The sequence below is a fragment of the Bombina bombina genome, chromosome 11 (genome assembly GCF_027579735.1).
Source record: "Bombina bombina isolate aBomBom1 chromosome 11, aBomBom1.pri, whole genome shotgun sequence".
Lineage (NCBI taxonomy): Eukaryota > Metazoa > Chordata > Amphibia > Anura > Bombinatoridae > Bombina > Bombina bombina.
This window is the reverse complement of record NC_069509.1, coordinates 166,487,949-166,512,337: the sequence shown is the minus strand read 5'-3', so window position 1 is coordinate 166,512,337 and position 24,389 is coordinate 166,487,949. Positions and strand designations below refer to the sequence as shown.

At 36.7% G+C, this 24,389-nt stretch overlaps 1 protein-coding gene across 7 annotated transcripts in view; it reads left to right on the top strand.

Moving 5' to 3' along the window:
• The window catches only part of LOC128641776 (integumentary mucin C.1-like), a 98,447-nt gene that overhangs the window by 43,886 nt on the left and 30,172 nt on the right, over nt 1-24,389 (top strand). Inside the window, exons 3-10 of one of the 7 annotated variants that reach the window (XM_053694297.1) lie at nt 3,134-3,157; nt 3,636-3,659; nt 4,518-4,541; nt 5,427-5,453; nt 7,191-7,214; nt 13,474-13,497; nt 14,384-14,410; nt 16,146-16,169. In XM_053694297.1, the coding sequence (XP_053550272.1) occupies nt 3,134-3,157; nt 3,636-3,659; nt 4,518-4,541; nt 5,427-5,453; nt 7,191-7,214; nt 13,474-13,497; nt 14,384-14,410; nt 16,146-16,169 (198 nt within the window). The remainder of the gene's footprint in view (nt 1-3,133; nt 3,158-3,635; nt 3,660-4,517; nt 4,542-5,426; nt 5,454-7,190; nt 7,215-13,473; nt 13,498-14,383; nt 14,411-16,145; nt 16,170-24,389) is intronic. The other 6 variants (XM_053694299.1, XM_053694298.1, XM_053694300.1 and 3 more) reach the window with 6 other exon arrangements.

Here is a 24,389-nt window from a genome sequence, read left to right as displayed (position 1 = left end):
GGGGGGGTATTACAGAAAGATCCACTACTAAAAGATGCTATTGGAAATACTCCTGATGTGATCTATAAAAAGAACCAAAATTTGAAGTCTATTTTGCCTAATATTATTAGAAATAAGAAAAATAAAGTTCAAACAAATAAAATAACAATGGCACCAAAGGGATTTTATAAATGCTTTAGAAAAAATTGTGTCTGTTGCGAGCATACACATAATTTCAAAATATATAATAAATTTGCAATTAAAACAGAGGAGTCCGAAAAATTTCCAATTGAAAGACTGCTCAATTGCAAATCGGATTATGTGGTGTACATGTTAGAGTGTACCTGCAAAAATCCACTGAGATACATAGGGCGCACCAAAAGGAACCTAAAAACCAGGTGTCTGGAACACATTAAAAATATTGAGACAGGCACTCTAAAAACTCCTCTCATCCAACACTTTTGTCAGGTACATAATAAAGATAAAAATTAGTTCTATATAAAAGCAATAGAACAGGTGAATACAGACAGTAGAGGTGGTAGTAGACTGCTAGAACTCAGAAAAAAGGAAACCTGTTGGATTTACACACTAAATACCCTAGAGCCAAATGGTCTAAATAAAGATATAGATTTAACAGTCTTCCTCTAGCCCCTGTGGATTTTAGAAATAAGCATATAGAGCTACACTGTATATGTATGTTTATGTTTATATATATTTTAAAAAAAATTACAAAAATTCAGTAAAGATTAAACCTCCATACTAGAATATGCTTTACTGTAATATATATATATATATATATATATATATATATATATATATATATATATATATATATATATATATATATATATATATATATATATATATATATACATACATATAAAACATAATTGCACCTATGGCCCCCAAAAATTGGAGGTCATTATTATTTATAGCTATTAAATAATTTTAAATAGTTTTAAGTCTGTTAGATTAGAAAGAAAAGAATACTTTGCAATCACTGATTTCCAATTCTTTCCCTTTAAAAACGTTTAACTAATAAGGAAATACATAGATAAAGAGCTGTTTAGTAATAGTTAACCAAAACATGTATTGTTCTAGATCCTTTTTTAGCCTTTTTTTTCTTAGCCACTTTTAGACTTTTAAACATATAAGCATGTGATATATTATTAGAATAACATACCGAAGACTTCTTGGAAAGTTTTTATTATTGCAAACAGGAATGGTTTTTATATAGTTTTGAATAATTGCCGTTTTAAAATGGAGAATTTTATACCAAGGCAGTTTAACAAGAAGCTTGCACATGATTTTGAGAAAATGTCTCATAAATAATTATTGATTATTTCATCCTAAAAAGGATTTCTTTATTAAATGTCAGGGAAGGGCATTTGCCAGTAAAAAATATGGCAGACGCGGCACCAGTCTAATTGAAATGAGCACTGACACGCTATATAGATCAGTCAGGAGGGGGGCGGGCCCTACCTCTGATGAAGCAACCAATGGTGTTGTGAAACGCGTTAGGCTCTGCCCCTGCCACAAGCACAGTTTGTAACACTGCAGAACCGGTGCGATTTAGTAGCCAGCATTACATACAAGATTGTGTGATCTGGAAGTACTAGCACACAGTGTACATATTGTTTTTAAATATATTCATTAGCAGCAAAATAACGGCATAACATCAGGTATGTTATTACATATGCCAGTTCTTTCCGTTCGTGCTGCTTAATTATATGGCCATTGTCTTTTAACTTTTTGAGTTGTATTTGTTAAGTGTATATGTACATATTTTAATCTGGTTCGAATAAAGTGTGTTTCATTATATATATACACTAAGTCTGGAACAATCACTTCCCTTATAAACCCCTGGAATTATAAAGTGGATTAACCCTTCAAGTTCATTTATCTCCACGTTTGGGGATATACAACCTGTCAACCAGCTGGAGAGGAACAGAAGGACCACAGTGGGGAGAATATAAGGAGAGTGGAAGGAGACATCAACTATAACAAAAGTGTCTAATCTATACCTCATACTGGATGAGGTTAAATCACGTGAGTGGTTAATTATACTTGTATACAGTGAATTCTTTGTTGTAAACAGGCTTCACTAGGTGTGCTTTCTTGTGCGCTTGTCCAAACTTCATTCTTTCAGAGACCACTTGGGGAGGATCCGCTTTTTTAAAGAGGACACTCTCATCATCGGACGAAGCAGCAGAGAGTTAAAAGGCACTTGGGAACTCTCACACAAACTGTTACTATCTGACCCGGCTGTGGACAGCCTATTGATTTAAAAACTACTGTGCTGGAATAGATCTGTATCCTAGCGATACTATTTACAGAATCTTTGGTGTAAACATTTAAAGGTTGTTACCTCTCAAATATTGTAACTATATATTTAGTAACATCAAGATATTTATAAATATATTATGATGACACCTTTCTACCCATTTTATCAGTTATACAACTTTTTCACCACATTGTCAATGATGGAACCTTTCTATCCATAAGAGACATAAAAACTTAATCTTAATAATTAGCATTTGAAAAAATAAATTAAATGTTTACAAATCTGTAAAGTTTTAAACAATATTGCTTTTTTGTACAATAAGTTTAGCTAAGTATTACAAATTATCATGAATATAATATGCACATCTAGAGTGCAGAAAATTAATGTTGAATTTTGATTCAACATTCAGATTAGAGGCAATCTTCAAGGTCTAAGAATTAGAATATAAACCTTTTAGAACTAGCTGTCAACTAAGAATATGAAGAGAACAAAGCAAAATTGGTGATAAACGAAAATTGGAAAGTTGTTTAAAATTACATTCAGTATTTAAATCATGAAAGTTTTCTTTGGACTTGACTGTCCCTTTAATCTGAAGAGAACAAAGCAAAATTGGTGATAAACGTAAATTGGAAAGTTGTTTAAAATTACATTCAGTATTTAAATCATGAAAGTTTTCTTTGGACTTGACTGTCCCTTTAATCTTAATAATTATCATTTGAAAAAAATGAATTAAATGCTTTAAAATCTGTGCAATTTTGAACAAAATTGCTTTTATTTGTACAATAAGTTCAGTTTAGTATTATACATTATCATGAATATTATATGCACATCTAGAGTGCAGATAATTAATGTTGAATTTTGTTTTCACAGATTCTACTACACCAGCAACAACTGGTAAGTGCTAATTGTTTTGGAACCTTACCAACATGTTGTCAATGATAAAACTTTTCTACCATAGTGTCAATAATGGAACCTCACCACCACGTAGTCAATGATGGAACCTTTCCTGGACATTGTCAATGACCAAACCTTTCCACCACGTTTTCAAAGATGAAATCTTTCCACCCAAGTTGTCAGTCATGGAATCTTTCCACCTCATTGTCAATGATGACACCTTTCTGCCCATTTTATCAGTAATAAAACTTTTTCACCACATTGTCAATGATGGAACCTTTCTATCCATAAGAGACATAAAAACTTAATCTTAATAATTAGCATTTGAAAAAATAAATTAAATGTTTACAAATCTGTAAAATTTTAAACAATATTGCTTTTTTGTACAATAAGTTCAACTAAGTATTACAAATTATCATGAATATAATATGCACATCTAGAGTGCAGAAAATTAATGTTGAATTTTTTGCTTTTACAGTTTCTACTACACCAGCAACAACTGGTAAGTGCTAATTGTTTTGGAACCTTACCAACATGTTGTCAATGATAAAACTTTTATACCATAGTGTCAATAAGGGAACTTCACCACCATGTTGTCAATGATGGAACTTTTCCTGGACGTTGTCAATGACAAAACCTTTCCACCACATTGTCAAAGATGAAATCTTTCCACCCAAGTTGTCAGTGATGGAACCTTTTCACCACATTGTCAAGTGATGGAACCTTTCCATCCATGAGAGACATAAGAACTTAAAGGGACAGTCAACACCAGAATTTTATTAACCATTCCCCAGTTTTTCATAACCTACACTGTTATAGAAATACACTTTTTACCTCTGTTATTACCTTGTATCTAAGCCTCTACAAACTGCCCCCTTATTTCAGTTCTTTTTACAGACTTGCATTTTAGCCAATCAGTGCTCACTCCAGGGTAACTTCATGTGCATGAGCTTAATGTTATCTATATGAAACACAAGAACTAATGCCCTCTAGTGGTCAACATGCATTCAGATTAGAGGCAGTCTTCAAGGTCTAAGAAATTAGAATATAAACCTCCTAAAATTAGCTGTCAACTAAGAATATGAAGATAACAAAGCACAATTGGTGATAAAAGTAAATTGGAAAGTACTTTAAAATTACATTCAGTATTTAAATCATGAAAGTTTTCGTTGGACTTGACTGCCCCTTTAATCTTAATAATTACCATTTGAAAAAAATGAATTAAATGCTTAAAAATCTGTACAATTTTTAACAAATTGCTTTTTTCGTACAATAAGTTCAGTTTAGTATTATAAATGATCATGAATATTATATGCACATCTAGAGTGAAGATCATTAATGTTGAATTTTGTTTTCACAGTTTCTACTACACCAGCAACAACTGGTAAGTGATAATTGATTTGGAACCTTACCAACATGTTGTCAATGATTAATCTTTTCTACCATAGTGTCAATAATGGAACCTCACCACCACGTAATCAATGATGGAACTTTTCTTGGACATTGTCAATGATGAAATCTTTCCACCACATTGTCAAAGATGAAATCTTTCCACCCAAGTTGTCAGTGATGGAACCTTTCCACCACATTGTCAATGATGGAACCTTTCGATCCATGAGAGACATAAGAACTTAAAGGGACAGTCAACACTTGAATTTTTGTTGTTTAAAAAAATATAAACCCTTTATTACCCATTCCCCAGTTTTGCATAACCTACACTGCTATAGAAATACACTTTTTACCTCTGTGATTACCTTGTATCTAAGCCTCTACAAACTGCCCCCTTATTTCAGTTCTTTTGACAGACTTGCATTTTAGCCAATCAGTGCTCACTCCAGGGTAACTTCACGTGTATGAGCTCAATGTTATTTGTATGAAACACATGAACTAATGCCCTCTAGTGGTCAAAATGCATTCAGATTAGAGGCAGTCTTCAAGGTCTTAGAAATTAGCATGTGAACCTCCTAGAATTACCTTTCAACTAAGAATACGAAAAGAACAAAGCAAAATTGGAGATAAAAGTAAATTAGAAAGTTGTTTAAAATTACATTCCCTATTTAAATCATTAAAGTTTTCTTTGGACTTGACTGCCCCTTTAATCTTAATAATAACCATTTGAAAAAATGAATTAAATGCTAAAAAAATCCGTAAAATTTTGAAAAAAATTGTTTTTTTTGCACAATAAATTTAGCTTAGTATTACAAATAATCATGAATATAATATGCACATCTAGAGTGCAGATCATTAATGTTGCATTTTGTTTTCACAGTTTCTACTACACCAGCAACAACTGGTGGTAAGTGCTAATTGTTTTTTGTATCATATATACGAATCATCAGTGGTTACAGAAATTCTGTAACATTTAGTTAAAGGGACAGTAAACACCTTGAAATTGTATATACAATATTTAGTTATGCACAGTAAAACAAACTTTGCCTTCATTACTTATGTTGATCCATTTTCGTGTAATTTAACTCTGATAATTGTGGATTTTCTCATTTTCAGGGCTAGAAATGCACTTTTCTCACTTTGCAAGTAGCTTTTGATGCTTGACTAGTAAACATTCGGGCAAAATATTTGTCCCAAATGGGAAATTCGTTTCCCTGAATATTCATTTCCTGCACTATTTGTTTTTTATTTAGTTTAAAACAAAAATAAAATTAAAAATGCTTAGCAGTTTGCCTCCCAGGACCTGCACTAAAGCTTGTGCAGGTCCTGGGTGCCGAGTGTTCTATGTCTCATCAATCCGCCAACGAAGTGAAAGTGAGATAACCTTTATATAAAATAAGTAGTAACTTACTCCATCAGATTTCAAATTCCAGCAATGTCACAGCAAAAAATGCAAAAAGCACTTAAATTTCGATAAGAGTGAACAATATTTTACCAGCTCAATGTGTTTCAACGTTTACAACATCTTTTTCAAGAGCAGGTAAAAACAAGTAAAAGCAACTAAAGGTTTGCTAATTGTAAAGTTGCAAGATGGAGGCCACCTAGAATGTGCATTTATTTTAAATACTCTACTGTTCAGGGTTGCATACAATATACACTAGCTTTTTCTAAACTCAGTTTTCCCCTCCTTTGTTATCCCTTTGAACCTCTTAGCATGTAAGCATACGAGCCCAACTATTAATAGATAAACTTTATAATAGCTGATTCACAACAATGCAATTCTTGGTAGGGTCCTCTACCCACTTGTTCCTTATAAATGTTACCTTGCATACCATATATCGGTGGAATTTGTTATCACTCTACTAATAACTGATAATAATTTATTATTGCCCAATGATGAAACCTTCCCATCTGCGTTGTCAATGATGGAACATTTCCACCCTTTTATCAATGAAGAAACATTTTCTCCCATATTATCAATGATGGAACCTTTCCACCATATTGTCAATGATGGAACCTTTCAACTCCTGTTGTCAATAATTGAACCTTTTCGACCACGTTGTCAAAGATGGAACCTTACCACCGCATTGTCAAAGATGGAAATTTTCCACCATTTTATCAAAGATGAAACTTTTCCACGTATGTTGTCAAAGATTAAACCTTTCCACACACACTGTAAATGATTGAATCTCCCTACCCATGTTGTCGATTATGTAACCTTTCCACTTATATTGTCTATGATGAAACGTTTCCACACGTGTTATTAATGATGGAACCTTTCCACTCCTGTTGCCAATGATGGAACCTTTCCACCATGTTGTCAATAATGGAATCTTTCCACCATGTTGTCAGTGATAAAACTTTACTACCTCATTGTTAATAATGGAACCTTACCACCCAAGTTGACAGTGATTAAACCTTTCCACCACATTGTCAATTATGGAACCTTTCCATCTGTGAGAGACATAAGAATGTAATCTTAATAGTTATCATCTGCGGTTTTTTTTAAATGTTTACAAATATGTAACAAATTAAACAGAATAGATTTTTTGTACAATACGTTCAGCTTAGTATTACAAATTATCATGAATATAATATGCAAATCTAGAGTGCAGATCATTAATGTTGAATTTTATTTTCACAGTTTCTACTACACTAAAAACTACTGGTAAGTGCTCATCTATCATATATAAGAATCAGCAGTAGGTACAGAAATTATGTAACATTTAGTTAAAGGCACACTAAACACCTTGAGATTGTATATAAGATATTTAGTTATGCATAGTAAAACAAACTTTACTTTCATAACCTATTTTGATCCAATTTCTTGTAATTTAACTCTATATTAGACCATCAGGCCTTCTATGTGAAATCTGTTATACTGTATTATCTAACTAATAGATATTTATTTGTTTTTGAAAATTAAAGATCTTTTAAACCTGAAAGGTAGAAAACTAGGTTGGCATATAAATTAGAAAATGCAGTTTTGTTAATATCTCTGGGATAAATATACCAGTTTTCAGGGAAAATAAATTAGTTGTTATCAATAAGTGTGATAATGGAATAAAATCAAATCACTGGCCACCTACTATTGGCAACTGCTGTGATATTAAATGTGAAAATAAAATACATCTTTATAAAGTTGTACTAAAATCAGAGTTAATCAGAATCAAATTACTGATCACTTTCCATTAGTGAATGTGTTGACAGTAAAAAAGCAAATCAGCCTTAGACAGCAGTACTCATTAGCTGTTTAAATAGTAACACAATAAGTGTAAAGTTTTAATGGTCCAATTATCAATCTCCGAATGGTGCTTGATGCTCCTGTTTCCGCGCGAGCCTTCAGGCTCGCCAAAAACCGTAGTTATGAAGCAGCGGTCTAAAGACCGCAGCTCCATAACTTGTCCACTGCCTCTGAGGCTGCAATTTTCAATCTGCCCAATCCATACGATTGGGTTGATTGACACCCCCTGCTAGCGGACGATTTGCCACGAATCTGCAGGGGGTGGCACTGCACAAGCAGTTCACAAGAACTGCTTGAGTAATGATAAATGTTGACAGCATATGCTATCTGCATTTATTGATGTGCAGTGGACATGATACGCTACATCAGATCATGTCTGCTCGCACTTTGATAAATTGACGCCTTACTGTCTACAATTGTTTTGGATGAATCATTAATCACGAAAAAAAAAATATTGCTCTTCATTCAATAACATACCTCTAGTCTCTTCAGGACTCAATAAGTTAAAAAGGGTTCATCGTAATTTTGTGGGAGGGGCCATATTGAAAATGGTAGGGTCACATATTGATAGTGGGCACAATTATGGGAGTCTCTGGACAGTCGGGAAATGGTTTCAGAACTATTGGACAGCAGCTTAAACCTAAATAAAGTTAAACCAGTAGCTAGTACTACTGCTATAAGCCAGTGGAATTATTTAATAAATAATAAAATAAAAAAATATATATATGTCCATGTATGGTTTGCACACTATGAAAACCTTTCAGAGGTAGTCAGAAATATTCCATATTTTACAGATGACTCCAACTCATATTGCTTTTCTTTTCAAGAACATTTCTTATCAACGTTTCGGCCCCAACTTGGGCCTTTGTCAAGATAGCATAAAGACATAGGGGCCCATTTATCAAGCTCCTAATGGAGCTTGAGAGCCTATGTTTCTAAAGACCACTGCTCCATAACCCTGTCCGCCTGCTCTGAGCAGGCGGACAGACATCGCCGAAAATCAACCCGATCGGGTTGATTGACACCTCCCTGCTGGTGGCCAATTGGCGGTGAATCTGCAGGGGTTGGCATTGCACCAGCAGCTCACAAGAGCTGCTGGTGCAATGCTGAATATGGAGAGCATATTGCTCTCTGCATTTAGAGAGGTCTGTCGGACCTGATCCACACTGTCGGATCAGGTCCGACAGACCTTTATTAAATAGGCCTCAAAATGTGCAAACATTTATACCTTACAAATGAACTATACCACACCCACATACATTTTTTTTTGCCTCATCAGGTAATCTTTCTGTAATTGATTCCTTCATTTCCTTGCTGGAAGAGATACAATGTAATGAGACTAAGTTCATTGTATAATACACAAAACTTATATACATCACTATTTACATTAAACTACCATCTTGTACATGACAATACCGATGTTAAGATATGGTTAAATATTAAGAAAGAGTACTCCGGGGGGCGTGGCCAAGCACCACCGGGAGAGGACGCATATATTATCAGCTCCAGTTAGAGATCTCATAAACCTTGACTTTTTCAGAAAACTAGCTAACAGATATGAGAAAATCTGATTCTATCACTTGCATGAGAAACTACTGATCAGGACAATATCTGGCTTTGTGGATTTTATTGAGAATATAACCTAAATCAGGCCAGTGAGGCCTACATACACAAGATCCTCGCCGCCCTCTCCCGGTGTGAAAGATACAACTACTACACAAAAGCTATCTATCAACTACAGGACTACGATGACTCATATAAAGAGAAATCAGGGGACCCTACAGGCTCTACTGCAGGGTTTGATACATCAGGCGGATGATTGCTTCTCAGACCTATCTGACACGCTGGCAGTGGTAATGGCGGGAGTGCCTTGTGAAACGTCAGATCGGTCAGTAAAAACCGACTCGCTTCTCCAGACTTTGCCTCAGTGCGGCTCAGTCCAACACCACCGGCTCCTGTGGCCCATCTATTCCGACGCTAGCACAGAGGCTGTCGCTCAAACCCGGAACGCAGCTGTTACCATAAAAGGTCAGGACGACCTGAAGAAAGAGAAGGCTCCTTCTACGCAGTTGCCGGAGATCCCACAGCCCTCGGCACCACAGGCTCCTGCTACTAATACAGTCTACTTTGGACTATTACTTCGGAGCGACCAAGATCTGAGAGCGGCGGGAGCCTGGATGGCCATAGGGGCCAGACTACAACAGCGGAGAGCCATATCAATAGGGGCACATACACAAATAAAAGCCATCGCAGACGGCACAGTGATTCACCGCATGGAAGACGGAGTGCACCAGACCTTGGGCTGTGGTGAAGTTAAGAAGGTCTCTGCTCCACGGTTCTGGGTTTTTTATGACCCAGTGTGGCACTCGGAGCTTGGTGTCGCAGCAGCCACTGGAGTGGGCTAGAAGATGGCCTTCTTGTGAGTTTCTGGCAGCTCAGTTCGGTTATTATGTCTGAAGAGATCAGATTGTATAGACAATACCACCAGCTGCCTTAAGACAATATGTGCACTCAATCTCAATATATGCACACCAACAGACCCTTAATATAGTTTAAATTGGTATTTAGATACGAGTTTTAAAAGAGACATACTGCTATTCTTTACATATGGAAAAAAAAAAACGAACAGCTTTATTAGTCTCTCTTCTTAGTCTAAGTCTACACAGAGTCTGCTGAACTCGGTACCTAAGAAAGTCATATTTAGATGCGTTTAATCATAGTATAATCCCCCTGTATATCAAGTGTTATATATATCTATATGTCATAATATATCTGGGTAAATGCTTTAATATACATAGATTATGTAGACAAGACACTAGGTGTAAACCACTGCTGATAGGTTACTTGAGAAGACAGATGCCCCAAGCAAATGTTTTTAGGATGGCATCAAATGTTTTAATGTCTTGCAAATAATTTTGTATATGTAACCTGATTCAGACGCCAGGTTTTTACTGTTGGGGCATTTTGGTGAATGATGACCAGTTTGATAAGAGTGCCCAACATATTGTACCTCATGCTTGTTTATTGGTATACTTCGGTTTTTATATATTCCTTTAGCTGAATTAAAGTTTTCCTCCCCAGGTCTATTCTAAACTAGCAACAGGCTATAGAACTACTTGATGAAAAGTAATTATACACATGCTGCTGCATTCTCTAATACCCATATTGCACTTGAACACTTGTTTATTTGAGTGGACTAGCTAAAATACTGGCTTAGCTTGTATAGAATAATCAATATGTCATACCCAAGTTTGTTCTTTAGCCTACACTAGCCATATAGGCAGAGGCACTCACCCCCTCTTACTGCTGTTATATATTGACCTGTTTACTATTAAGACTTGTGCCTTATGAATATAACTTATGTAAAGGCTTATGCGCACTGTCACTTCAGGGCTGTAAAAATGAACTTCATGCACAGTCAGCGTAAATCAGAGATAATATACTTGTCATGGGGGAAATTATAGCACTGTTGTTAGATTATTTTAAGAGTATTAAGTTTGAATCAGTTACTGCACTACAGTCATATATTAAATACTAACATGTATTGCCACGTTTGGCACTCCATATTTATACACAACACTACCACCTTCTATATAATATAGTATTATATGCCACCTTTCAAGGCGATATCTGAGCGGGCTATCATATAGTATAAATAGTCAGTACACAAGCAGTTTATTACATAAAATCCTTAATATGCACTAGCTGCATTATCTAAGACTCCTACTTGCCGCAGCTCTCCCTATAATCCACATTAGACAGGGAATTGGCTGTATATGCAACTATGGTCTGGAGGTGGAGGACTAGATAATATCCTCTATGGACTTGCATTTCACATTGTCTTCCTCACGCCCCTACCTGGAAAACTTGCTACTACATTGTCCCATTTAAGAATAGGAATAGGCCAACTGCTCCTAAGTTCTAACCTGTATCAAATGTGACTCTAGCGTTAATTGTTGTAAGGCAATCCTTCATGATGGTGATTGATTTGTATTTATGTAAGACTGTACTTGCCCATGCCCCTCCAAAGACCGATGTTGGGCTTAACCCTGATACGCTACCCACCAAGTTCTTTATTATATATACTCCTTAGTATACTCAGTTTCAGAGTTCTTGCTATTATGATATAGATATTATGTTGATTATTGCATAATATTGATATTCATTCCTAACGTGCACTTTTATAACCCTACGGCCTACTCTCCACTTTATCCCCCTTTAAGTATAAAATACCCATCTTCCCATAGCCCTCTTTCTCTCTCTCAGCTAATTAAGGAGCTAATACATTATATTTTATTTGTTTACCAATAGATTATTTAACTTACATGTTTAATATTAAATTGCCCTTTTATATACCCCCATTATGCTCATGCATGACTAATAATACATAGATGGATAACACGGTGTCATAGCCTATCTACTTTACTATATGGACAACACTAAGAGTCCTCACCAAGTTTCCTAAAGTACTTTCATATTTATAAGGCTCCGCCCTCCACCCTCTCCCTACTACACATAGCGGTGCTTACCCGCTGAATCTCCTCCTCCCCGCCCCACTACATGCGTATTCACGCTCCTTTTGAAGCTCTTAAAGAGCTAGACTTCTGGTCATCAGACATCTATTCTTTTCTATATTTTTGGTCCATGGGGCCTAAAATAGGGTTTCTAACTGGCCTGCTATACATGATACACTATTAAAAAATGAGGTCTCATTAACCTTTCACCAATGTATTATATAGAGACCGAATTGTTTCGGTTAATTGTGTTTGTATTACGTTCTTTTGACAAAAAGGTGTTCTGTGTTGTATGTATATTTTATGCAAAAACCTCAATAAAAAATTATTAATAAAAAAAAGAAAGAGTACTCCGATCTACATTTAAAAGAAAACAAGACAATGACAAATATATATTCAAGCCCCTAGAGTATACTGTGTCAAGTTCAGAAATCCACTTAGTCTCTCTTTGTAATAGAATCCTCTTCCTATCACCCCCTCTCTTCGGTGGTGGGATATGATCTATTGGACAGCATCTCAGGCTTGACACAGGATTCCCACAGTCAAGGAAATGAAGAATTTAAAGGGACAGTCAACACCAGAATTTTATTAACCATTCCCCAGTTTTTCATAACCTACACTGTTATAGAAATACACTTTTTACCTCTGTTATTACCTTGTATCTAAGCATCTGCAGACTGCCCCCTTATTTCAGTTCTTTTGACAGACTTGCATTTTAGCCAATCAGTGCTCACTCCAGGGTAACTTCATGTGCATGAGCTTAATGTTATCTATATGAAACACAAGAACTAATGCCCTCTAGTGGTCAACATGCATTCAGATTAGAGGCAGTCTTCAAGGTCTAAGAAATTAGAATATAAACCTCCTAAAATTACCTGTCAACTAAGAATATGAAGAGAACAAAGCACAATTGGTGATAAAAGTAAATTGGAAAGTTCTTTAAAATTACATTCAGTATTTAAATCATGAAAGTTTTCTTTGGACTTGACTGCCCCTTTAATCTTAATAATTACCATTTGAAAAAAATTAATTAAATGCTTAAAAATCTGTACAATTTTTAACAAATTGCTTTTTTCGTACAATAAGTTCAGTTTAGTATTATAAATGATCATGAATATTATATGCACATCTAGAGTGAAGATCATTAATGTTGAATTTTGTTTTCACAGTTTCTACTACACCAGCAACAACTGGTAAGTGATAATTGATTTGGAACCTTACCAACATGTTGTCAATGATTAATCTTTTCTACCATAGTGTCAATAATGGAACCTCACCACCACGTAGTCAATGATGGAACTTTTCTTGGACATTGTCAATGACGAAACCTTTCCACCACATTGTCAAAGATGAAATCTTTCCACCCAAGTTGTCAGTGATGGAACTTTTCCACTACATTGTCAATGTTGGAACCTTTCGATCCATGAGAGACATAAGAACTTAAAGGGACAGTCAACACTTGAATTTTTGTTGTTTAAAAAAAGTATAATCCCTTTATTACCCATTTCCCAGTTTTGCATAACCTACACTGTTATAGAAATACACTTTTTACCTCTGTGATTACCTTGTATCTAAGCCTCTACAAACTGCCCCCTTATTTCAGTTCTTTTGACAGACTTGCATTTTAGCCAATCAGTGCTCACTCCAGGGTAACTTCACGTGCATGAGCTCAATGTTATTTGTATGAAACACATGAACTAATGCCCTCTAGTGGTCAAAATGCATTCAGATTAGAGGCAGTCTTCAAGGTCTAAGAAATTAGCATGTGAACCTCCTAGAATTACCTTTCAACTAAGAATACGAAAAGAACAAAGCAAAATTGGAGATAAAAGTAAATTAGAAAGTTGTTTAAAATTACATTCCCTATTTAAATCATTAAAGTTTTCTTTGGACTTGACTGCCCCTTTAATCTTAATAATTACCATTTGAAAAAATGAATTAAATGCTAAAAAAATCCGTAAAATTTTGAAAAAAATTGTTTTTTTTGTACAATAAATTCAGCTTAGTATTACAAATAATCATGAATATAATATGCACATCTAGAGTGCAGATCATTAATGTTGCATTTTGTTTTCACAGTTTCTACTACACCAGCAACAACTGGTGGTAAGTGCTAATTGTTTTTTGTATCATATATACGAATCATCAGTGGTTACAGAAATTCTGTAACATTTAGTTAAAGGGACAGTAAACACCTTGAAATTGTATATACGATATTTAGTTATGCACAGTAAAACAAACTTTGCCTTCATTACTTATGTTGATCCATTTTCGTGTAATTTAACTCTGATAATTGTGGATTTTCTCATTTTCAGGGCTAGAAATGCACTTTTCTCACTTTGCAAGTAGCTTTTGATGCTTGACTAGTAAACATTCGGGCAAAATATTTGTCCCAAATGGGAAATTCGTTTCCGTGAATATTCATTTCCTGCACTATTTGTTTTTTATTTAGTTTAAAACAAAAATAAAATTAAAAATGCTTAGCAGTTTGCCTCCCAGGACCTGCACTAAAGCTTGTGCAGGTCCTGGGTGCAGAGTGTTCTATGTCTCATCAATCCGCCAACGAAGTGAAAGTGAGATAACCTTTATATAAAATAAGTAGTAACTTACTCCATCAGATTTCAAATTCCAGCAATGTCACAGCAAAAAATGCAAAAAGCACTTAAATTTCGATAAGAGTGAACAATATTTTACCAGCTCAATGTGTTTCAACGTTTACAACGTCTTTTTCAAGAGCAGGTAAAAACAAGTAAAAGCAACAAAAGGTTTGCTAATTGTAAAGTTGCAAGATGGAGGCCACCTAGAATGTGCATTTATTTTAAATACTCTACTGTTCAGGGTTGCATACAATATACACTAGCTTTTTCTAAACTCAGTTTTCCCCTCCTTTGTTATCCCTTTGAACCTCTTAGCATGTAAGCATACGAGCCCAACTATTAATAGATAAACTTTATAATAGCTGATTCACAACAATGCAATTCTTGGTAGAGTCCTCTACCCACTTGTTCCTTATAAATGTTACCTTGCATACCATATATCGGTGGAATTTGTTATCACTCTACTAATAACTGATAATAATTTATTATTGCCCAATGATGAAACCTTCCCATCTGCGTTGTCAATGATGGAACATTTCCACCCTTTTATCAATGATGAAACATTTTCTCCCATATTATCAATGATGGAACCTTTCCACCATATTGTCAATGATGGAACCTTTCAACTCCTGTTGTCAATAATTGAACCTTTTCGACCATGTTATCAAAGATGGAACCTTACCACCGCATTGTCAAAGATGGAAATTTTCCACCATTTTATCAAAGATGAAACTTTTCCACGTATGTTGTCAAAGATTAAACCTTTCCACACACACTGTAAATGATTGAATCTCCCTACCCATGTTGTCGATTATGTAACCTTTCCACTTATATTGTCAATGATGAAACGTTTCCACACATGTTATTAATGATGGAACCTTTCCACTCCTGTTGCCAATGATGGAACCTTTCCACCATGTTGTCAATAATGGAATCTTTCCACCATGTTGTCAGTGATAAAACTTTACTACCTCATTGTTAATAATGGAACCTTACCACCCAAGTTGACAGTGATTAAACCTTTCCACCACATTGTCAATTATGGAACCTTTCCATCTGTGAGACATAAGAATGTAATCTTAATAGTTATCATCTGCGGGTTTTTTTAAATGTTTACAAATATGTAACAAATTAAACAGAATAGATTTTTTGTACAATACGTTCAGCTTAGTATTACAAATTATCATGAATATAATATGCAAATCTAGAGTGCAGATCATTAATGTTGAATTTTATTTTCACAGTTTCTACTACACTAAAAACTACTGGTAATTGCTCATCTATCATATATAAGAATCAGCAGTAGGTACAGAAATTCTGTAATATTTAGTTAAAGGCACACTAAACACCTTGAGATTGTATATAAGATATTTAGTTATGCATAGTAAAACAAACTTTACTTTCATAACCTATTTTGATCCAATTTCTTGTAATTTAACTCTATATTAGACCATCAGGCCTTCTATGTGAAATCTGTTATACTGTATTATCTAGCTAATAGATATTTATTTGTTTTTGAAAAATTAAAGATCTTTTAAACCTGAAAGGTAGAAAACTAGGTTGGCATATAAATTAGAAAATGCAGTTTTGTTAATATCTCTGGGATAAATATACCAGTTTTCAGGGAAAATAAATTAGTTGTTATCAATAAGTGTGATAATGGAATAAAATCAAATCGCTGGCCACCTACTATTGGCAACTACTGTAATATTAAATGTGAAAATAAAATACATCTTTATAAAGTTGTACTAAAATCAGAGTTAATCAGAATCAAATTACTGATCACTTTCCATTAGTGAATGTGTTGACAGTAAAAAAGCAAATCAGCCTTAGACAGCAGTACTCATTAGCTGTTTAAATAGTAACACAATAAGTGTAAAGTTTTAGGGGTCCAATTATCAAGCTCCGAATGGAGCTTGATGCTCCTGTTTCCGCGCGAGCCTTCAGGCTCGCCGAAAACCGTAGTTATGAAGCAGCGGTCTAAAGACAGCAGCTCCATAACTTGTCCACTGCCTCTGAGGCTGCAATTTTCAATCTGCCCAATCCATACGATTGGGTTGATTGACACCCCCTGCTAGCGGACGATTTGCCACGAATCTGCAGGGGGTGGCACTGCACAAGCAGTTCACAAGAACTGCTTGAGTAATGATAAATGTTGACAGCATATGCTGTCTGCATTTATTGATGTGCGGTGGACATGATACGCTACATCAGATCATGTCTGCTCGCACTTTGATAAATTGACACCTTATTGTCTACAATTGTGTTGGATGAATCATTAATCACGAAAAAAAAATATTGCTATTCATTCAATAACATACCTCTAGTCTCTTCAGGACTCAATAAGTTAAAAAGGGTTCATCATAATTTTGTGGTAGGGGCCATATTGAAAATGGTAGGGTCACATATTGATAGTGGGCACAATTATGGGAGTATCTGGACAGTCGGCAGACTATCTGGGCATGTCCAGGCATTCTTGAGCAAGGCTTATATAATATCTTAAAACAGGGGTAATCTATGGTTGCAGCAAGTCAGACCTCCCAACCCGTGGCAATCCCACAGGATGAGGGACAGCTTGGAAGTATGCAATAATAGTTAAGAGGGACGTTCAGAATTAGTTTATTAACAAACATCTGTTTGTTTGCTATTTCCTCTGGGAAATGGTTTCAGAACAGCTGGACAGCAGCTTAAACTTAAATAAAGTTAAACCAGTAGCTAGTGCTACTGCTATAAGCCAGCGGAATTATTTAATAAATAAATAATATACATTTATACATTATATATATATATCCATATATGGTTTGCACACTATCAAAACTTTCCGGAGGTAGTCAGAAATTTTCCATATTTTACAGATGACTCCAACTAATATTGCTTTTCTTTTCAAGAACATTTATTATCAACGTTTCGGCCCCAACTTGGGCCTTTGTCAAGATAGCATAAAGACATAGGGGCCCATTTATCAAGCTCCTAATGGAGCTTGAGGCCCGTGTTTCTAAAGACCACTGCTCCATAACCCTGTCCGCCTGCTCTGAGCAGGCGGACAGACATCGCCGAAAATCAACTCGATCGGGTTGATTGACACCTCCCTGCTGGCGGCCAATTGGCTGCGAATCTGCAGGGGGTGGCATTGAACTGCTGGTGCAATGCTGAATACGAAGAGCATATTGATCTCCGCATTCAGAGAGGTCTGTCGGACCTGATCCACACTGTCGGATCAGGTCCGACAGACCTTTATTAAATAGGCCTCAAAATGTGCAAACATTTATACCTTACAAATGAACTATACCACACCCACATACCAGGTGCTACCGAGGTGCAATTTGTCTCAGGTGCATCGCATCTCTGCCATCTAGAGGAAATAATATGTGTTACAATTTTTTTTTTGCCTCATCAGGTAATCTTTCTGTAATTGATTCCTTCATTTCCTTGCTGGAAGAGATACAATGTAATGAGACTAAGTTCATTGTATAATACACAAAACTTATATACATCACGATTTACATTAAACTACCTTCTTGTACATGACAATACCGATGTTAATATATGGTTAAATATTAAGAAAGAGTACGCCTATCTACATTTCAAAGAAAACAAGACAATGACAAATATATATTCCAGCCCCTAGAGTATACTGTGTCAAGCTCAAAAATCCACTTAGTCTCTCTTTGTAATAGAATCCTTTTCCTATCACCCCCTCTCTTCGGTGGTGGGATATGATCTATTGGACAGCATCTCAGGCTTGACACAGGATTCCCACAGTCAAGGAAATGTTTTGCAACAGGCTGGTCAGATTCACCCTTCTCTATAGCTAGTCTGATGCAGGACCTGTGTACAGCAATCCTTTCTTTGAGCAAACACTCAGCCTTTCAAATGTAAACATCCTCACACTGGCATTTGATAAGATAAACCACGTATTTTGATTCACAGTTATGAGCATATTTAATGCAATATGTCCTTCCTGTATGGCTGTGTGTGAGTGTGTTTCCCAAAATAAGTTTGTCACATGTCACACAGCCATGGCATTTGTAAACACCCGGTTTTCTCTGTAAAAAATGTTGTTTACGTGATTCATATTTTTCAGCGGGGTCAGCCTGCACTAGAATATCTCTAATAGACCTTCCTCTCCTATAAGAAAATATAGGAATTTTCTTAACAAGGGAGGGAAGCCTATTGCACTCTGCAGAACCCTGGTTATCACAGATAGCTTTGCGTACTTTCCAGCTGTCAATAGTATAGTCAGTGACAAAAATAGTCTATCACTGGCCTGTCTCTTAACCATATTTCTCTCTGTCTGTAATACCTGTTCAATAAGAATCTTGTCTGGGTAACCCAGTTGAGAGAATCTTTCACCCATATCATCTATTTCCATTCTCAACTCCTCACTCTTGGAAGTCAGATCTACTGCCCTCAATATCTGGGCTCTTGGCATAGATTTTAAGAGATGTTGTGGGTGAAAGCTATCATATTTCACTATGGTGTTTCTGTCTGTGAGTTTCCTATACACCCTGCTCTCAATTTCTGTCATTCTCTTTATATAATTCTACATCAAGAGATTCTATTTTTGTGGAGTCCCATTTTGGTACAAATCTAATCGTGTTAGAAAAACTATTCAAGCTTTCTATTAGTTCAACCAGAGACCCCTCCTCCCCATACCACAGGGAAAACACTTAGTCAATGAACCTGCAGTATTTTCTGCCATGTTGCATGAACAAGGAATTTTTGAGAAGGTGCTTCTGTTCATAGAAGTGCATATATGTATATTTGCATAGCTTGGGGCCACACGTGAGCCTATGGGGCATATATATCAAGCTCCGAATGGAGCTTGATGCCCCGTGTTTCTGGCGAGACTGCAGGCTTGCCAGAAACAGCTGTTATGAAGCAGCGGTCACAAAGACCGCTGCTCCATAACCTATCCGCCTGCTCTGAGCAGGCGGACAGACTTCGCCGCAATTCAACCCGATCAAGTACGATTGGGTTGATTGACACCCCCTGATGGCGGCCTATTGGCCACAAGTCTGCAGGGGGCGGCGTTGCACCAGCAGCTCTTGTGAGCGTATTGCTCGCTGTATTCAGCGAAGTCTGTCGGACCTGATCCGCACTATCGGATCAGGTCCGACAGACCTTGATAACCAGAGGCCTATAGTTTTGCCAATACACGGCAAGTATATATCATTCTCAAATTTAAAGTAGTTCTTATGCAACACAAAGTATAACAACAAGGCAATATATTCTACTGGAGAACCATTGAAGTCAGTGTTTCCCTGTAGTAGGTCCTTGACCACCTGAATACCTTCCTCATGGGGGATACACGTGTATAAATTAGACAAATCCTTGGTTACAAATAGGGTATTTTCCCCACAATATTTTGCTTCTTCCAACAGTTCTATGAAATGTTTGGATTCCCTAATATAAGATGGGATTTTTTTCACACAGCCCTGTAGATGGTTGTCTAAATATTTAGCCACTGCTTGGTTTAATGAGTCCAAAGCTGAGATAAAGGGTCTCCCTGGGGGGGCTGTGAGAGACTTATGGATCTTGGGAAGCCCATAGAATACAAGGCTCTTAGGGTATTTCGTGCTCATAAAACCCCTCTCACTCTCTGTGATCAACCCATTTTGCAACCCCATCTGTAAGATCTTATCAAGTTCCGTTTTATATTCATGAGTAGGGTTTCTGTCAAGCCTGATATAATTCTTCACATCACTCTTCACATTATTCTGAAGTGTACACAATGCCTCCCACTCTCCTTTTTCCAAATTAGGTCTAAATTTAAATGGAATCTTATTCAGATTACCTGAATCTTTTTCAACCATATTCAAGAATGTCACTATATGGGGGTTACGGGGTGGTTATCAAATTTACTTTTACTTTTATGATCCTTCTGGGTATTCTGAGCAGTTTCCCTCCTATCCAAGAAGAAGTCCTGCAGCCTCAGATTATGTCCAAACCTGTAAATGTCAATGCTATTCCTCATCTTGTAACCCCTAGTTTTGGGGACAAAATTAAGCCCTCGATCAAGAACCTTCTCCTCTTCCCATGTCAGTTCATGTACAGAAAGGTTAAAGATTACCTTTTCTTGGGGGCGTGTCTCTGGGCAGCACCTTGAATGGATGCAATATCAGTTGCTCTGCGTGGAACATCACTAATTCGCCTTTTATTGATGTCTAAGAGGGTCATCCACCTACCTCAACCTGAAATTTTGAAACTACACACTCAGCTGAATCGACTCATATAACAATATTGGGTATTCCACCTTAGATTACTGATCCGGAGCGTTGAGGCCTAAGGCAGACTCCTCAGTGAGAGGCTTTCAACTACCCCCCCCCGGTATATTACAGGCCGGGTAAGCAGTGTATTATCACTGAAAATTCAAGACACTACTACACAAGCAATGGAACACAGTAAGATTATCGATATGATAAGCTCCATCCTGGAGTCTTATAGAGAGCAACTCTGCAGCGACATAGAGAGGGCATTTAGATATGATCTATACAGCCACGTGAAAATGGCGGAGCACCCACAAGAAGCAGACACAGCTATACATTTCCAGGAGCCTAGCGCAGTGGAGGAGGAGAGTACAGTGGCTACCGTCCATAGCAGTGGGAACACACCTATTTCTGGACACAGCAGCGAGTTCAATCATCTGGAGGCTGAAGCCGCAACGAGAGGTACTGCTTTATATGCCCCTGGAGTGACGCGCATGAAGTGGCGATACCGGAGGAGACAAGCCCGCAAAGCCTCACACCTATTGCGATCATTGGGAGCTCTGGACTGCAGCTTCCGCATAAAAAAGGGGAAATACATAGGTGTGAAGCTGTCCTGCACGCCACTAAAAGTCTCGGCTCTAGTAAAACCAGCCTCACCTGAGCTCTCTGACAGCGGCCAACGTACCCGGGGTGTCACAGAGCCTAGGGCAATCCCACTAACCCTGGAAGCTCCCTACTCAGAAACAGCATGCCGTGGGAGACACAGAGAGCGATCCCTCAAAAGGCATTTTTATGGGCCGGCAGAGAAGATTCACAAGAGACTTGTCCGCATCAGCACTGGCCTCAAAGTTGGAGTCGGCTGAAAATGCTTTACTTTATCCGGGAGAGACTGGTAATTAGTTGCTTTTACAGACTGCTGCAGCTAAATTACAAAGTCAGGACTATGTATATTATGTTTTGGGTCTTATTACTAATAATATATCCTTTACTAAGTTTCCAAAGGCTGGACAGCTGACTCGATTTTAGAGATCTGGAATAGGATGAGGTATCTACATTGCCTTACCAAGTTGCTACGGGGCTTTAAATCCTCCTATAAATCTCTCTGTGCTGTAATCTACAGCAACTTATTTTCTACCATGGACAGTTTGGATTGTACTTTATTTGTAGTATAGTTAGTTAGTATAAGACAATATGACAGTAACTGTTATGTAACGTTTCTGTTGCTCCAATAATAAGATGTCATTGCTAAATCACACCACTAGAGGGGAGTCTTAGCCTACATAGAAGGCCAAATGCATTTATATTTACCTTGCAAGACATCGATATAATTGTTGTGCTTCTTGTTATGTTTGATGCAGCAAATAGGGCAGAGCATTCTTCAGTTGCCACAGGGAATGGCAGTAAGTATAACAATAGTGAAAGATTGATATTTTAACAGGTCTAGAGACTATATTGCTCTTTTTTTTTAAGGTTTAAAAGGTGGTCTTTTGGGACTAACTTACATCAAGGAACTACCACAAGCATGTGTTCATCTGCTTAAATTGTTTGTACTACGTGGCCTAGACACATGTATAACAATTCTACCTGCTGGTACAGTTATGTATGCCTTTTTTTACATATATTCTTTATAATATTCCCTACAATCTTTAGATTATCTGGGTATACATAATATGGGGCTTGCAAGTTACATGATTATACTCATATAAATAGGCCTGGTGCATTAACTCAGATACCCTGCCTATGTTTAATTGCATACAGGTTTAAAGCAGTGGCTTATTCTCCCCCCCCCCCCCCCCCCCAGGGAAATGTTAGGACCCACTCCCTCAGCTTACCCATTAAAAAGAGCTAGTGAACGTCACTGTTTATATTATATAGGTTAACTGATGTGTTATACTCCAAGTGTACCTATGGGATCAATAGAAATATGTTGGCAAGGCATACTACAACCTATATAGTTATATACTTTCTCTGGAAACATGAAGCTCTCCTGGTTTTATAATGCAACTCTGTTATATATGGGATCATGCTCAGCTTTGGCTGACAGTTTTAACTATGAAATTGGTTGGACTCCCCCCCCCCCCTTATAGTGCTCATTATCATTAGCAGGGCTTATATGATACCTACAATAACTGTGGGACAACATAAGAATTATTATTCTGCTTAAGTTTATGTATATTCTAGTTTTCATTGTATGAATGGAATAGAGGTAACATATCTCTCCATATGCTCTATAACTTTTAGGACAATCATTGGTAATGTTAGTTTGGTTCCTCAATATATGTAACTCATTACTAGCAAGGCGAGGCCCAAAGGATACCTCTAAGCTCAAAGGAGAACCCTCCCATCCCTCAAATTAAAAGGAAAAATGAGGTTCACTTTATTTTATGCCTACAGAAATGTTGTCTGGACCTGCTCCAGTAGCACTGTCCAGAGCTATATAGTAATTGTGTTATCTATGGCATGCTAGGAGGTACATTATTATTATTATTTTTTTTTCTTTATGGGAAGACCTGGAACATAATGAAACTTCATATATCTAGGGCCTTGCCAGATCGCGATAGTGGTCCAGAACATGACTTTACTATGTACTCTATTGGAAGTATAAACTGCAATCAGTTTCCAACCTGTGCTATCCAGTAAAACAGTATAACTTAACCTAACCCTCAGTGAAGGGATAAATATACTATATTTTAGGCCCTTTAACAGTAATCTAAAGCTAACCTCAGTTAATGCTTGAGCAACTTCTTTAGAATATTTAGCCTTTCAAGGCATTACTCTATTATCCTGGTCCTCCTTTCCCTTTATATTAGCTTAGAGGTCTCCTAACTAACTAGCAGTTAAGCTACATGTTGACATTATCTCTGTCCCCGCCAATTTATTGCTAAACAGCAAATGTTTACACCATGTTCCATGTGTCTTTTTCACTTATTTTTCAAAAATGAGGTTTATTTGTAGAGATCCATGAATGGTCTCCATTATTCCACAGAGCCTTCTACCTTTTCAATCCTTCATATGAGGCCCAAAAGTGGCCTATCATATTCACTGTAAGGCTCAGAGATTGTATGGCATGATGTATATCTTGTGTTTTTATCATGATATCGCTTTGTAACTGTTGTTTCTATTTATTTCAAGAAGTTTGTATGCCTTATTTCTAACCTCAATAAAAAAATTAAAAAAAAAAAAAAAGATTACCTTTTCTTGACATGCTCTGGTCTGATCACTTTGCTGCGTGTCACCCTTCCACGCTCTCTTTTTCCCTCTTCTGGTACGTTTTCTCTT